The 16,980-nt window shown below is 34.6% G+C and overlaps 2 protein-coding genes across 5 annotated transcripts; one reads left to right on the forward strand and one right to left on the reverse strand.

The window, feature by feature from the left end:
- The first annotated feature begins 141 nt into the window (after positions 1-141).
- On the forward strand, positions 142-6,082 carry zte38 (zebrafish testis-expressed 38). Of its 2 annotated transcripts, none has more exons than XM_048163272.1 (12): positions 142-429; positions 1,287-1,410; positions 1,504-1,567; positions 1,666-1,702; positions 1,793-1,813; positions 1,925-1,951; positions 3,867-3,934; positions 4,607-4,755; positions 5,097-5,335; positions 5,438-5,477; positions 5,570-5,613; positions 5,707-6,082. In XM_048163272.1, the coding sequence occupies exons 1-12, from the start codon at positions 391-393 to the stop codon at positions 5,758-5,760; spliced, it is 906 nt and encodes a 301-aa protein (XP_048019229.1). In that variant the 5' UTR covers positions 142-390; the 3' UTR covers positions 5,761-6,082. The 2 variants fall into 2 exon arrangements, with proteins under 2 accessions (XP_048019229.1, XP_048019228.1); XM_048163271.1 differs by having other exon boundaries at positions 143-441.
- On the reverse strand, positions 6,083-15,221 carry aldh9a1b (aldehyde dehydrogenase 9 family, member A1b). 3 transcript variants are annotated; one of them, XM_048163268.1, is made up of 12 exons: positions 15,075-15,221; positions 14,567-14,775; positions 14,244-14,389; positions 14,014-14,143; positions 13,549-13,683; positions 10,617-10,813; positions 9,250-9,390; positions 7,713-7,901; positions 7,539-7,626; positions 7,264-7,405; positions 6,742-6,854; positions 6,083-6,635 (listed from the first exon to the last, which is right to left on the reverse strand). In XM_048163268.1, the coding sequence occupies exons 1-12, from the start codon at positions 15,122-15,124 to the stop codon at positions 6,541-6,543; spliced, it is 1,635 nt and encodes a 544-aa protein (XP_048019225.1). In that variant the 5' UTR covers positions 15,125-15,221; the 3' UTR covers positions 6,083-6,540. The 3 variants fall into 3 exon arrangements, with proteins under 3 accessions (XP_048019225.1, XP_048019227.1, XP_048019226.1); XM_048163270.1 differs by having other exon boundaries at positions 14,567-14,800; positions 15,075-15,131; XM_048163269.1 differs by lacking the exon at positions 15,075-15,221 and adding an exon at positions 14,925-15,065.
- Between the last annotated feature and the right edge of the window lie 1,759 nt (positions 15,222-16,980).

Below are 16,980 nucleotides of genomic sequence, written 5' to 3' on the forward strand. Positions count from 1 at the left end.
TTATTGTATTGTTTAATGAATTTAGTAGGCTCAATAAATATGTATTTCTACATAAATATTAGTAAATATATTAATCAATTCATTGTCTGTTAACATTGGATGTGTTGGCGCTCTCTGTGTTTACCGCCAAATGCGCGTGATCGGTGACAGGTGTCTCGCGCGCATTCTCCGATTTGTCGCGGTCAGCGGTTTTACCTTAAAAAGTTAACGCTATATTCTTCGTACGGTATTTAATAATACATGATCAAATTTAGCAAATAACACGTTATCTTACATAAACATCGATAGAATAATTAAATTATTAACGTGTTGATTTATTTATTGATGCTATAATAGCTTTTGAGGAGGTCGTTTGAGTGTGAGGAAGCTAACATTAAAGTTAGCTCAAGCATGACAACCAGACAGAAGAAACTAACTCGAGACAAACAGGTGATTGCTGAGGTGAGATACTAAATGAATGACATTTACAGTGTGAACGTAAATAAAATAAACCCTTACAAAAATATACCATGCTTCCAAATAAGGAGCTGGATTAAAACGGAAGTAACGTAGTTTCTGTCGTTTTACTACTGTAAAATCATAGTATATTAATTTGAGGTCTGCTTCAGTCATTATAAGAAGCTGTCAGAATCATAATTTCTTTATTATTATTATTATTAATGACAATGCTCGCTAATGCAGTTACCGCAGTTTTACTGTAAACAATCCCTGAGGTAGGCTAACAGGAATTTTGGTTAAAGAGAAAATGGTGATTTTCTTTGATAAATAGCATGTCAGTACCGAGGTATATATTAAATATCGCTAAGCTAGCAACAAAATATTATTGTAATATTTCAGTGGTAATGTTTTAAGACCCATTATTAGTGCTTTTAATTTCAGTCCTTTTCACTGACAGTTTGTCAACGTAAATACAGTATTGCCGTAAACTGTGATGGTTGAAATATATGTTATACTCTATATTTCTGTACATGAAGACTAATTGATGTTCAGAATTTATTTGTTTGACAGTGAATTGTCATTTGACAGTCACACTTTAATTTTTTGAAGTTCTTTGCAGTGTCTCCTTTAAAAAGAGAGTTCTGTAAGCATTCATGAAGTACATCTAATTAAGTTTAGTTTCTGCACTTTCACATCTATGCTTAAAAAGGTCCCAAAACTATAATTCTATTAGATTTCTGTGTCATTTGTGAACATATGTGTATGTACAGTATGTGGATATGGATTTCAAGGCTCTTTTCTTTGTAAAACTGTATTGTGAATTGATCTGAATCAGTGTATTTCATCAGGCGCTGGATACTGCGGCTCAGTCACTGGTGTTTGTCAAGCGCATGGTGGTTATAGCTGTCTCCTCCATCACCTATCTGCGTGGGATATTTCCTGAGGACTCCTACAGATCCAGATACCTGGAAGGTATAAATAAACACACTGGTTTATTAATGGCCGAACAGCTGTTTGAAATATCTCATACAATCAGTTTGTTCATTGATGAATGTTGTTCTTCAGATTTGTGTATCAAAGTCCTCAAACAGGATTGTTCTTGCCCTGGAGCCCGCAAACTCATCAAATGGTAATATGTTGCATATGTTGTATTTGTACAATGAATTTCAACGTGTTTATTTGAATGTACACGTATGTGAAAGTATATTTATACTTCTGTCCTCCAAGGCTGATGGGATGTTTTGATGCTTTGGAGAAGAGATATGTAAGTCAAAAACACATATTTAAATATAAATCTATATTTCTAATATTTTTTAGTATGTTTTTGTCACTGCATTAATCTACTTTTTTGCAGCTTCAAATGGTGGTCATTGGGGTCAGTAAAAGTGTGTTTTTATTTACACAATAATTTCTAAAGAAATGCACGTTATATAAATTAACTGTTTTTTTTTTTTGTGTGTGTGTTTTTTTTAATTATTATTCACAGGTACACACAAGCCCAGATGACAGTAATGTAAGTTCCAAGATTTAGTCTTCCATGGAGTTTTTAGATCAGGGTTTTATTTTATGGACCCCCAAATATACTTTCATGTTCAAGACTATTTATGCTGATAAGATACTGTGTAAGTGGAATTCCAAAATCAAATAATTGTCTTTTATATTTTTATTATACTAAAGGCAAATTCCAAATCATATTTATCTTCTATTGAAATTGACCTTTAAGTTTTTAAGAAATATTTTCAGTTTTGCGGAGCACAGGAGTATAAGTTGAGTCGTGGATCTAAACGCAAGCTGTATATTTATTTAAAGAAAGCTAAGAACAGGAATATAGACACAAGAGAGTAATGTACAACTAAACAAGACACAGGTGAACATAATCAGAAACCATAATAACTAATAGAAAGATACGTTTTCACAACAATGTACTAAAAACATAGTGATACAGATGACAACGTTGTCAAAACGATCCCTGCTCACCCTTATCTGTGAAAACGACTAAAAATGTTGGATTATGCTGTCAGGCCAGAAGTTTGCGATGTCACTTTTTAAAGAAAAACTATGCGCCTATAGACTGCACACGTAATATGCATGCGCATGTCGTCATCGTTTTCACAAATGTACATATTTGTAGTTTACACAGAGATGATAACGGTATTATTTTCAAAAACTTGCACTATCAAAATTTGCGATTTCAGGCCCTCAAAACACTGTTGTCATGTAAATGAATGGCCAAAACACATAAAAAGTTTTTTGACATGGTGTCGTGTAAATGGCCCTCATACACAACAGAACACAAAAACACTGAATACCTGTAACAATTCCAAAGCAATAATGGTGACAGTGGTGAGGAGAAACTCAGCACTGAAAGATTTTTCATTTTTGTACGTATGTCACAAGGAAAGAGAGATGAATGCTATAAAATATTATATGCAGATTTGTTTTTTAGGACTGTCAGTGGAATAAAATGATTGCAATTAATCTCTTAATTAATCTCATAAAAATCTTAAGTGGAATAAAATTTCAAATTTAGCAAATGTGTTTATTATTGCATTACACATAATTTGTTATTATCTAACAGTAACTTTTTCCCAGTGCTATAGACCTTCGGTGCATCCGAAATCGCGTACTGTCAGTGTAGGCACTACATTTGAGTTTGAACTTTCTGACCATTTAAAAAGTATATTCTATATAGTATGAATGTGGGTAGTATGAATGTAATCCTGATATACTACATCCACCATGTTGTCATTATCACGTGACCTAAAAGCATACGTCGCTTCACCTCCATTCATAAATCCTCTCCTGTGGACTCATGGGATAAAGTGACCATCGGATGCGCACTTCAGAATCTCGCCGGAAGTAGTAGGTCATCCGGGGAATTTTTGCCTACTGTTTTTCGAATACTATGAATTCAGACATACTACTCTGTTGTTATACTGTACTATTACATGTAGTATGTACATAGTTCATACTACATAGTAGAGAAGTATTAGATTTCGGACACAGTGCTTATGTAGCCCCGCCCCTTTTCAGCACTGCACTCCTTATGTTCTGTCTTTCGGTTTGTGTTTCCACAGCATGAAGGTAAGATGTTACGGATTCATGAATGAACCACTCGTTTTAAAATCTTCCCGGTCTTCTGACATTTATTACGGAATCCGCTTCAAACATTACAATGCTCATGATTAACGTTCATTAACTCTATAATAACTAAATCCATCAGCTAATTACTCTTCGACAGCGATGCCATAGAAATATACAGAGTTACCACAAAAATAGAAGTTCAAAGACAAAATTCTAAAGATGGCTGTGCGATTGTTTCTCTAGCGCATAAGGTCAGTACATTTTGAGAGAAAAAAAAAATGTGAACACCAATATGACTTTCCTAAACCTGCTGTTTTGTCTCTTGCGTGTGTCTGTTGTCTCAGCATGTCATTGAGTCCTATCAGTTTAAGTTCAGATACTCAGAGTGTGGACCACAGATGGACATCCTGAGGTATAGTATTGTACATTGCTCAAGTGTTGAGAGTGAAATACTCTATCTGTAAAACTAGATTTTCTGTTGTTTGCTTTGCCTGTATGTCCTCAGTTGATGATTACATAACAATCATCCTCTACACTACCGTTCAAAAGTTTGGGGTTAGTTAAATTTTCTTAAAATAAATAGTTTTAGACATTAAATTGAACAAAAGTGACAGTAAATACATATATAATGTTACAAAAGATTTCTATTTCAAAATAAATGCTGTTCTTGCTGAACAGTTTTCACAAAAATATTAATATTAAAGCATTTTTAACATTGATATAATAAAAAAAGTTTCTTGAGGACCAAATCAGCATATTAGAATGATTTCTGATTTCATGACTGGAGTAATGGCTGATGAAAGTTTAGTTTTTATCATCACAGGAATAAATGACATTAATATTAAACAGTTATTTTAAATTATAATTACATTTCGCAATATTTTTTTTTACTGTTTTATACCTGATACTATATTTCAAATAAATGCAGTCTTAATGAGCATAAGAAACTTCAAACACTTAAAAAATCTTATTGACCCCAAACTTTTGAACGGTAGTGGATATAGTTTTGGACAGTATGTTGCCAATTTAGTGTACATTCATGTAAAAAAAAAAAACTAGTCCTCACCTCTTTTCTTCATTTCAGTAATATGAATGGGAACCTGAGAGTGACCGTAGAGGACACTAAGAAAGCTTCAACGCTCCTGATCAGAAAACTGTTCCTCCTCATGCAGAATCTAGAAGCTCTGCCCACTGCCGTTTACCTCACTATGAAACTCTACTACTATGATGATGGTATAATCTATCCTTCTTCAGTATGAGGAGAGAGGTTACACTTTATTTTACAGTACGTGTACTTACAGTGTACTTACCAAAGAAAGCACTGGTAATATAAGGTAACTACATGGGTTAAGGTTAAGGGTTAGTACATAGTTATTGTAATTGCTATAATAAGTATATAGTATGTACATGCAGGACTGTAAAATAAAGTGCTACCAGGAGAGAAGTGGATAAGAATGATTGATTCATGACATATATTATGTTTTTTTGGGATCAAATGAACTTGCTCAGTGAAATATCAATGCTACAGGGGATCTATAAATGACTAGTGTGCTTTTATCCCCTTGCAACTTTAGTCACTCCACCTGAATACGAGCCACCAGGATTCAAGGCAGGTGTAAATGAAAGTCTGTGGTTCGAGGGAAGTGCAGTGCACTTCAGAGTGGGCGAACTACAGTCTCGCTTCCACACCATGAAGTTGCGTGTGACGGCAGCACAGAGCCGTCTTGGGAAGCTACAGGAGGGGGGCCAGTTGAGCGAGAACGACACGGAGATGGAGACACCCTCTCTCTCTAAAATCAGAGCAGCAGAAACGGTGCAAAGCAGATGGATCTTAATGAAAGATGTTATACTGAATAAGTTTTGATATGCGTTCACCTGACTGGATTCAGATTCTGAAACATTTCTCTTGTGACAGGTGACCAGAAACTGTGACCAGGACCTGCCATCTGAAGATGGTAAGCATCTAAAACAGAGGTTTTTTTCTTTTCTTTTCAGAAGGTCTGGTCTGCTTTGGAGAGTGTTTACTGAATGTCTTGACCTTTTGCAGAATCTCTTGCACAGTTTAAACAGCCCAAAAAAGCTATAGCAAAGGTAAGCCATTTATGATTCATTTTTTATGGAGATAAAACTGTTTTTCTAAATTAAAAACACATTTTGATGCTTTTTCATTATACATTTGCACAGAGGAAATGTGTGAGAAGCAAACTTCCAAGGAGGAAAAAGAAGAAATGCTTTTAAAACCCATAACAAGTTCATCAGACAAACATGTTTTTAAAAGGGTTTTTTGGCCAATATTTTTTATTCAAATATAGTAAAATGGCTTTTTACCAGGTAGAAGTTTGAAAAGTTTTTGACTAGGTAATTAGTTCTGGTGAATTTATCCTCATATTTTAGGCGAATTTATAACTTATAATTTATGATGAGGTGACTTCCTGTTTGGAGTTGATAAAGAAGGACAGAAATATTTATTCGCTGAATGTAGAAAACAATGTTAAATGTATGACACATCAGCTGTATGTACAAGAGTATGTACATAAAATAAACAATACTTCAGACTATATTCTTTATACACAAGCTCCTTTATTACAATTATGTACCGCCTTTTGCCATTAATTAAAAAAATATTACTATGCATAGTGTTTACTTGAGCAAATTAATAGGTAAAGCATATATTCACAGCAGCATGAGCGATATATGAGACAGGTACATTACATTACAGTCACATTATAGCTATTTAACAATCAAATATTGTACAGTTTCTTTAAAATAAATGCAGTGTACACTCTGTTACACTCATTAAGAATTGTACCATCCTACAGTACAGGCACTTGATTGTGAAATATTCACAGGCAGCTGCCATTACTTGACAGAAATTATGTTAGCAGGCTAAACATGGTCCATTAGTGGTGAACACTGATACATTTCAGTAACTGTGCGTGTCAAGTCTTTAGGCTAATTGGGTAATCCCACATTGAGATCTTCCAGTAGGATCCAATCATTAATACGTCTGGCTTGCGTTTAAAAGAGACTATCCACATCACCCATCTCCACCACCACAGTCTTCAACTGAGAGTAAAATTCAATGGTCACCTGGCCATTTTCTCTTCCAATACCTGAAATCAAAGATAGAAGGTTGTGTTTAACTTCAGGACAGAGAGTGTTTATAGAGGCAAACACACTAATACAATTTTTTTTTGGTAACTCCTATTATAACTCCACCTGAGGCCTTGTATCCTCCAAATGGCACCTCCACAGGGGTGATATTGTAATTATTGATGAAGCAAGATCCAGCCTGCAGGTTTTCTATAACTCGATGTGCTCTCTTAACATCTCTAGCGAGTCACAAACAGACAGGAAAGGAAAATATAAGCAAACAGGAAAGCCCCAGTCTAGCTTTGTTAAATTACATAAACCTCAACCAGTCAGACATACTACCGTTCAAAAGTTTGGAGTCTGTAAAAATATTTTATTAATACTTACACTTATTCAGCAAAGACACATTAAATTGATCAAATACAACAGCAAAGACATTTAAAGTGTTACAAAAGATTTCTATTTCAAATAATGCTTTTCATTTGAACTTTTTATTCATCAAGAATCCTGAAAATAATGTATCATATTATATTTTTACTGTATTTTGGATCAAATAAATGCAGATTTTATTTTCTCATAAAAACTTTTAAAAATCGTACTGACCCCAAATGTTCGAACGGTAGTGTATAAAACTAACTTTCACTTTACTTAGTAAAGACCCCTGCAGCCAGACCCAGAGAGCTGTCATTGGCTCTCCGGAGAACCTCGTCCTCAGTGTCAAAGGGCAGTACTGACATTACAGGCCCAAAGATTTCCTCTTTGACACACGTCATGTCATCTGTGCAGCCATCTGAAAACGAGACGTGAATGAACACAGAAAACAGACTGATTTAAGGAAATGAACAGAATGAAAAATAGACCATTGAATATTTCCAAAACACATGAACTCAAAACATCAGCTGCCAACTGTTTTTCTAACTCACCAAGCACACATGGTGTCATGTAGTATCCATCTTTTAGTTTAGGATCGGTTGGGATGAAGGGCTCCCCTCCACAGAGCACTCTGGCTCCCTGTCAATAAAAAAGCAACTACATTACCAACCCATGTAATATAGTAAACAACACAATCATGCTACTATATTCTATACTGAATATACCTCTTTCTTAGCTTGGTTCACATATCCCAGCACCTTGTCCAGGTGTGGTTTGCTGACCAGGGCTCCCATACGAGTCTCCTCCAACAGAGGGTCTCCTATCAGGATGGCTTTAGTTCTCCTGACCACCTCTTTCAAGAACTGAGGAACAATTGACCTTTGCACAAAAACTCTGGTGCCGTTACTGCACACCTACATGTGGGAAATATATATATTAAAAAATACAGAACATAAACTATACACTAACATTTACAAAATTGTGGTCAGAAATTAATACTTTTATTCAGCAAGGATGCATTAAAAGGTGCAATATGTAAGATTTTTACAGTAAAATATCCAAAAACCAGTAGGCCAGTGTTATATATTTTGTTCACTTGAGTACTTACAATATCCCAAATGTTTCCAACTATTTGTAAATCGTGAGAAAATTGCAATTTTAACCAAGGCTCTGGGACGTGTGAGGAGTCGCCTGTCAATTGCGTCATACCCGCGTTAACCCTCGATCTGCCTCGGTTTCTGGTTTTATTTTGTAGAAATCATGCAAACACCAAAGACGCTTTAATATATTACACGTTTTAATAGACAAGGGAACATCTGTTTTGATATATTTATAGACAGAAAACTAATTGTTATATAGCTCGACACGATTAGACATTGTTTAAATCTAATTTTCTTGATTTTTTGCGAGTAACGTTACCATGCCTCAGAGAAAAACACTATTTTGTGAGCTAACATAGCATAATCAGATGCAACTTTATTTTTAGTAAAAGTAATACAGAATTTTCTCCATCATACGTTTTCTATGCCTTTGTTTTGAATAGGCCTCTAGCGGACAGAAATCCTACATACTGCACCTTTAAGTTGATCAAAAATGACAAAAGTTTTTTTGTTTCAAATAAATGCTGTTCTTTTGAACTTTATTTTCAGTCAAAGAATCCTGAAAAAAGAATCACGGTTTGCAAAAATATATCAAGCAGAACAATTGATTTCAACATTGAGAATAATAAGAAATGTTTCTTGAGCAGCAAATCATCATAGAATGGTTTCGGAAGGATCATGTGACACTGAAGACTGGAGTAATGATGCTGAAAATTCATCTTTACATCACAGGAATAAATTACATTTTAAAATATAGTCAAATAGAAAACAGTTATATTAAATTGAAATAATATTTTTGAAATAATGTTTTTACTGTATCTTTGATCAAGTAAATGCAGCCTTGGTGAGCATTTTTAAAAAAAAACAATCTTACAGACCCTAACATTTTTAACAGTAGAGTATTTTCTATTTTTCATCTCTGAAATGCCTTTGATTTATTTATACTTATTTTAGAGTGAACATTTTTAATTTGACATTATAGCTTATAATATTGTGTAAACTAAAATACTGTATAAACCAATATTACTGTATAAAATATTGCATAATTATATGTTATAATATTGTATAAATGTTGTCTAAAGTAGTGTAGTTGTTCTGTATATCAGCATGGCTGTGATCACCTGTGACATTCAAACTTTGACTTGACCTTTCAATACAGTACCTGGCCTTGAGACAAGAAGTTGGCCATAAGTGCTCCTCTAACAGCGTTTTCTAGGTCAGTGTCCTCGAAGATGATCAGAGGAGATTTACCACCAAGCTCCAGTGTCACTGGCTTGACCCCTCGGGAGGCCATTTCCATTATCTGTTTGGCCAAAACATGCATTTAAACACAGGAAGTGCATTCCAGGATAGTATCCATTACTAGTACTACTACTATAAATAAACTTTTCAATAGACTGTATAAAATGAGGTATAATACACACAACTTTGATTAAACCAGACACAATAACCAATTGCTTAAAGGGTTAGTTCACCAAAAAAAAAAAAGAAAAGTCTGTCATCATTTACTCACCTTCATGTCGTTCCAAAACCCAGGTTAATTTTTGAAACACAAATTAAGATATTTTTGTAATACTTTACAATAAGGTCTCATTAGTTGACATTAGTTAGTTAATGTATTAACTACCATGAACTAACAATTATCAATACATTTATTACAGTATTTATTAATCTTTATGGTAACACTATTAATATTAGTTAATAAAAAGTCATTCATTGTTTGTTCATGTTGGTTCACAGTGCATTAACTAATGTTAACAAATACAACTTTTGATTTTGAATGCTGAAATTAACATTAAGATAAATAAATGCTGTCGAAGTAATGTTCATTCTTAGTTAACCAAAGTAGTTAACTAATGAAACCTTGTTGTAAAGTGTTACTGATATTTTAAAGAAATCTTATTTAAAGAAGTCACAAAGCTGTCCATATTCCATATAAAATTAATCCAAATGAATCAAACCATTTAATCATGCGCTCTCTTTATATGATGAACAGATTTAACTTAGTTTAGCGCTTGTTATTGATTCTTGATTATCGATCAAGAGAAAAAATGTTTTTCTTCTGCTCTTTGTTTATTAATAAACCATGGGTGAGAGAAAGAAGCAGCAATGGCCAAATGCTCAGATACATATACAAACAACAACTAATCCATTGAGTTGTTTTTTTTTTAAGTATTATATAAAAGTTATATTTGACTATGAAAAGGCTTTGAATAAAAGCCTCAATTTTATCTGTTCATTATATAATGTGATTGTGTCTTTTTACAAGACTTGGAATAAACTGCAGAATTCATATGGATTACTTTCACAATGCCATTATGACCTTCTTGGATCTTCCATCTTTGGTTACCTGGACTGTCAAATGAGACACAGATGTATCTTAATTTGTGTTTCGAAGATTTACCAAAGTCTTTAATGGTTTGGAATGACAAGAAGGTGAGTAACTGATGGCAGAATTTTCATTTTTGAGTGAACTAACCCTTTAAGTCTGCAATAGCTACTGAATTATTACTGCTGGAGTCCTCTTACTTTCTTTCCTGTGGGCACACTTCCTGTGAAGGAGACCTTAGCCACAGATGGGTGATGACACAGAAGAGAACCTGTTTCTTCTCCACCTTGCACCACATTGAACAGCCCCTCAGGAGCTCCAGCCTGTGAATAAATCTCAGCCAGCAGCACTGCAGTCACGGGGGTCACCGGAGACGGCTTGAACACCATGGAGTTGCCTACGATTGAATTGGAATAGCAGACTGTAAATGGAGAATGTTAAGATAAACATTTCAGGCACAGATCTAGGACAGAACGAACAAAGAGGGTATTAAACAAATACAGTTCAATAGCCTTCAACACAATAGAGAGTTTCACATTTTTATGTCTAGTGTGAATAACTGAACAATGAGGTAAATATATGAAGACTCAACAGATTAGGGTCAAAGATTAAGTTTTATAATCAACCAAATAAAATCATAAGGTTTTTAACTTTAACAGCTTTGAGGTATTGTTCATATCCGTGGCAGGACGTGTTATGTGACACAGTTTAATAGTCAAGTTTAGGGGGTTGTTCAAATCCCTAACCCCTAAGTTAGAGTAATACTGATTATTACTGCATATTGCATTATTATTTTGAACAATTCACGCATACATTTCATTTAAAAAATTTGATCTTGTGCCTAAAATCTGATCTTATGCCCAAATCAAATGTCATGCCTAGATTTTCAGGTGAAACGACAGATGTGTCTCATAACGCATACCGGACTTCTCCCACCATTTAATCCTTTCTTACCATCAACTGCAAGCTCGCATTCAGATCTGCCTCCATCCAATCAACAACTGATGGATAAAACCCAAGTCCCGCAATCCATTTCACTCGGAAGTACGCCACAATACGGAAGAAAAGCTCTGTATGTTACATTGTGACTTTAGGCAAGTATCATTAACAGCTTATACTATTTACTACTATTTATTTATTTACATTTATTAAATTGGAAGACACTTTTATCCAAAGTGACATACAGTGTATTCAAGTAGGGAATGGACAATATATTGGTACTATATCGGTTATCTGCCAAAATTAGATTTTTTTTTTTTTTTTAATTATTGTACAAATAATCGTGCATGCTCATTTCCACAACTTTACATTTAGATTATCTTTGCCGTCATCTACCACACACTTCAAGTTAAAGGGATAGTTCACCCAAAAATGAAAATTATCCCATTATTTACTCACCCTCAAGCCATCCTAGGTATATATGATTTTATTCTTCCAGTCAAACACAATCAGAGTTATATTTAAAAATATTCTCGCTCTTCCAAGCTTTATAATGGGAGAGAATAGTTACTGTGATTTTGAAGCCCATCCAAAAAGCACATCCATCCATCATAAAAGTAATCCATATGACTTCAGGGGGTTAATTAAGGCCTTCTGAATTGCTCCTAGTGATTATAGTCTATAAAGTTATAAATATGGATATTTTTCTTACAAAAACACATCGCTTCACTTCAGAAGGACTTTATTCCCCTGGAGCTGTATGGATTACTTATATGATGGACGGATGCGCTTTTTTTTGGCTTCAAAATCACAGTAACTATTCTCTCCCATTATAAAGCTTGGAAGAGCCAGAATATTTTTAAATATAACTCTGATTGTGTTTGACTGAAAGAATAAAGTCATATACACCTAGGATGGCATGAGGGTGAGTAACAAATCTTAAAAATAGCAACTGTTAAATGTAATCTTTAGCAAATGTGGTGGTGCTACCTGAATTAATTTGTAGCATTTAAAGATGCCATCGAACGTTTTTTTACAAGATGTAATATAAGTCTAAGGTGTCCCCTGAATGTGTCTGTGAAGTTTAAGCTCAAAATACCCCATAGATTTTTTTAAATTCATTTTTTTTAACTGCTTATTTTGGGGCATCATTAACTATGCACCGATTCAGGGCTGCTGGCCCTTTAAATCTCTCGCTCCCTGCCCATCGAGCTCACGACTCTATAATACAGTGCATTTACAAAGTTCACAGAGCTAATATAACCCTCAAATGGATCTTTACAAGATGTTCGTCATGCATACTTCATGCATGCGTCGGATCATGTGAGTATAGTATTTATTTGAGTGTTTACATTGATTCTGAATGAGTTTGAGGCTGTGCTCCATGGCTAAAGCTAACATTACACACTGTTGGAGAGATTTATAAAGAATGAAGTTGTGTTTATGAATTATACAGACTGCAAGTGTTTAAAAATGAAAATAGCGACGGCTCTTGTCTCCGTGAATGAAGTAATAAATGATGGTAACTTTAACCAACAGTAGCCTACATTTGCAACATGCTAACAAAACATTTATAAAGACAATTTACAAATATCACTAAAAATATCATGATATCATGGATCATGTCAGTTATTATCGCTCCATCTGCCATCTGCGTTGTTATTGCTTGCTTACCTAGTCTGATGATTCAGCTCTGCACAGATCCAGACGTTAATGGCTGCCCTTGTCAAATGCCTTTCATAATGTTAGGAACATGGGCTGACATATGCAAATATTGGGGGCGTACACCCCGACTGTTACTTAACAGTCAGTGTTATGTTGAGATTCGCCTGTTCTTCGGAGGTCTTTTAAACAAATGAGATTTATATAAGAAGGAGGAAACAATGGAGTTTGAGACTCACTGTATGTCATTTCCATGTACTGAACTCTTGTTATTTAACTATGCCAATATAAATTCAATTTTTAATTCTAGGGCACCTTTAAAACTGATTTATTATTGTTTTATATAACTTATTTAGAAAAAAATAATATATAATTTTAACTACCATTTATCAGCTATTGGCCATAATAACATTAACAACAAATTATTGGCTTATCAGTGGATCTCTACATTCATTATGTGTGATTCCAGGGAATCACTATGAAACTTTGCAAAGCCACACTTATATCATTTATATAACACATAACACATACCACAAGCGATGGCAGGGGCAGATTTCCAGGCTGCGATCTGGAAGGGATAGTTCCAGGCTCCTATTCCCACACACACACCCAGTGGCTCCCGACGCGTGTAAGCAAATGAACCTCCTGCTAGCTGAACATGCTGACCTGAGAAGGAACAGCTGTTAACCCATCTGTATAATCTCAATTTGGTTAAACATAACTATCATTTTAATTCCATGTACACTACCAGTCAAAAGTTTGGAATAACTACGATTTTTTTTATGTTTTCGGACCTTTCGGCAGATCAAAAATACAGTAAATACCATAATATTGTGAAATATTATTTCAATTTAAAATTTCTATTTGAATATGTTTTAAAATATAATTTATTCCTGTGATGTCAAAACTGAATTTTCAGCATCATTACTCCAGTCTTCAGTGTCACATGATCCTTCAGAAATCAATCAACTGAGAACGATCAATAACAAAACTAACCTGAAAGGGTGGTGGCGTGTCCTGCAAAATACTCAATGCACAGTCTGGCTGAGTCCACATCTAAACGGGCTTCTGTGATGGACTTGCCATTGTTGACGACCTCCATCTCAGCAATCTCCTCTCTTCTCTTCTATTCTCAACAACAAAAATAACTGAAAAGATCAGACTCAACACTTCTTGAATCAATGCAGCACTATTTTGTAATGTCTTATCAATGCATTCCGGTCTACCTCAATGAGTCTAGCCGCCTCTATCATGACTCTGGCTCTTTCCATGCCTGCCAGTTTACTCCACTCTGTAAAAGCAGCACTGGCGCTCCGGACAGCTGCATCGACCTCTGTGGCTCCACAAGCTTGCAGCTGGCAAAGGACACGACCTGTGATACATTCATCAAGACATAATAGGATCAGAGATGGTAATGTTTATAATCAAAGAACATGCTGTATCGAAAAAAATCAATGTAGAGGCAAAGCCAGATGTGACTGTGATCATGTGATGGGGCAAAGTCTGATTGGTCAATGCCTACGGGGTGAAAGTTTTGGAAATACATTACCTGTTGCAGGCTCATATACTGGTTCGGATTTGGCTTTCACATCTTTGAGGTTGACTCGGACACCACACCAGAAGTTGAGTGGATCTTTGATTTGAAGGGTTCCTGAGGATGAGCTCCTGGTCCCCGTGTAGTGAAGGACCCCACGGAGACCCGGGGTCAGTACAGCCCTTAGCAGAACCATCTTCACTTGCCTACTGAACTTTGACCCCCTGGACGAGTGTCAACAAACGGGGTCTTTTCAGATATTGCAGCAAAACATTGCGTTACAAAAATAAAATCCAACATCAAACATAAATTAGAAGAGACCTAGAGCTAGTCAAAAATGTAAATCACAAGTTAAAATTATTTGTATACATACAAGTTTGTGACTGTTATCGCAATAAAAGTCGAAGGCAACAACATCAGCTGTCCGTTTAAATGTAAAATACAACAGAGCAAGCGTTATGCTCAGGCTTGAAAACAGAAACTCTAGTAAGCAAAAGTTTAGCAGCGATAAAGATTCACTTACCTTCTGCTGCAGATCTGCTGAATATTACAGATCAGTCCAGGTCCAGCCATGTTCGATCATTTAGGGCGGGGCTTAAGCGCGAGGACGACTTCTATTGGTTTGTTCTCGGTGATGTCATGTGACGGTTCCGCAAATAAAACTAAATGTAATTCTCTTTTGTTCAATAGAAACAGAATCTATTATCCATCTGTTTTGTAATTGTATAAACGCAAAGATTTTGTGGGTGGATGTGGAAAATTTCATTAGAAGGAAAACAAATGTTATATTTAAATTAAATAATTTTGATATATCGTATGTATTATTTCAATGAAAATAATAATTTTACTTTTATTGTACAGCTTTTTATTATTTTGGGAAAATGTCATATACACATGAAGAAATGGTCAGGACCCAAGCCAAATTTTATTCATTTTCTTCAGGAGACTAAAACTACTGCACCAGTTTGGAGAACATTATTAATAAAAAAGCAAGGAAGACTTGTCATATTTTTAAGGAATATGCAGATTTTTGGATTAATGAAACAATGGTTTGTACGCTCTGGCATGTGTGTGTGTGTGTGTGTGTGTGTGTGTGTGTGCGTTTTAATATGTACATTTCTGTATATTATTGTATATTTCTCTGGATAATAATAATAATAATAATAATAAAAATTCTCTTTCAATAAACTATTTTGGCTTACTTTTACTGTTTTGGGGGGAAATCTGTTTTCTGCTTACCTTTTGTAAATTATCTTTTTTAATTTTTAATAACTTGTATTTGAATATAAAGGGACATGTAGACAGACAGACAGACAGACAGACAGACAGATAGACAGATAGACAGATAGATAGATAGATAGATAGATAGATAGATAGATAGATAGATAGATAGATAGATAGATAGAATGGATAGACTGAGTTGAAAATGGACAAGAGTTGAAAATGGACAAACCCAGTGGTTGGGTTAAAGGTTTGCCCAATCTGGGTATTTTATTTAACCCAACTATTGTTTAAAAATTACTTTATTGTTGCTTAAAACAAACTCAGAATATGTTGGAAATTAACATTTATTAATGTTATTTATTTTAAATATTTAAATATTATTTATTTATAAATGTTTGTTTAAATAATAAAAATAAACATTTAACCCTGTAAAGCCCACTGTTGCAGAATTACAACATCACTTTCAACAATTTTTTAAAAAAAAGGCTTGCAAAATGTTTTTTTCTCTCAAGACCATATTTACATAGTTAATGAGTTCTATTGTTTGTCCTCACAATGCTATTGGATAGAATAAGGGTTTATAGGTCCGGTCATCTGGCCATGAAGTTACTCTACCTGCAGATTTCGCATCAAGCTCATCTCCTTTTTTTACATGACTGGATTTGTCAAGATTCAAGTAAGTAAATTTCCTTACATATTTTTTTTTGTTTATTACAATGTCTAGAACACAGATATATTTAGTTATTTTGGATAACTAAGTTCTAAATGTGCTTTTCTGTTACATTTGTACTTAGTTTAGACCATAATTAAACACAGGAATAAACTGTATGTGGGATTTAAAACTCCATCATCCAGAGCAGTGAAACTCCTTGTATCTTTGTAGTTTATTTGTTTTTTAACTTCTAAATGATCCTGATATTTTTTTTGAGTGTTGGCCAAGTAGCAGTTTATAGCATTAGGATCTCTGAATGATTTTGGGGGGATGCCTTTTGCATTCTTCAGGGACAGGTGTGAATGGTCTTGAACATGAACCTGTAAGTGCTCTGGGGGGATGCATGTGTTCCTTTAGTATGATAAGTAGAGAGCATAATAGGCCAGCCAGACAGTATTGTTTGGATGTAGTAGTGGAATTTTGATTAGCATTTGCATTGAAATTATAATACTTTGATGGATAATATACTTAGATCTCTACCCTCAACACATGG

Source organism: Megalobrama amblycephala, linkage group LG17, assembly GCF_018812025.1.
Source record: "Megalobrama amblycephala isolate DHTTF-2021 linkage group LG17, ASM1881202v1, whole genome shotgun sequence".
In the NCBI taxonomy this organism is placed as follows: domain Eukaryota; kingdom Metazoa; phylum Chordata; class Actinopteri; order Cypriniformes; family Xenocyprididae; genus Megalobrama; species Megalobrama amblycephala.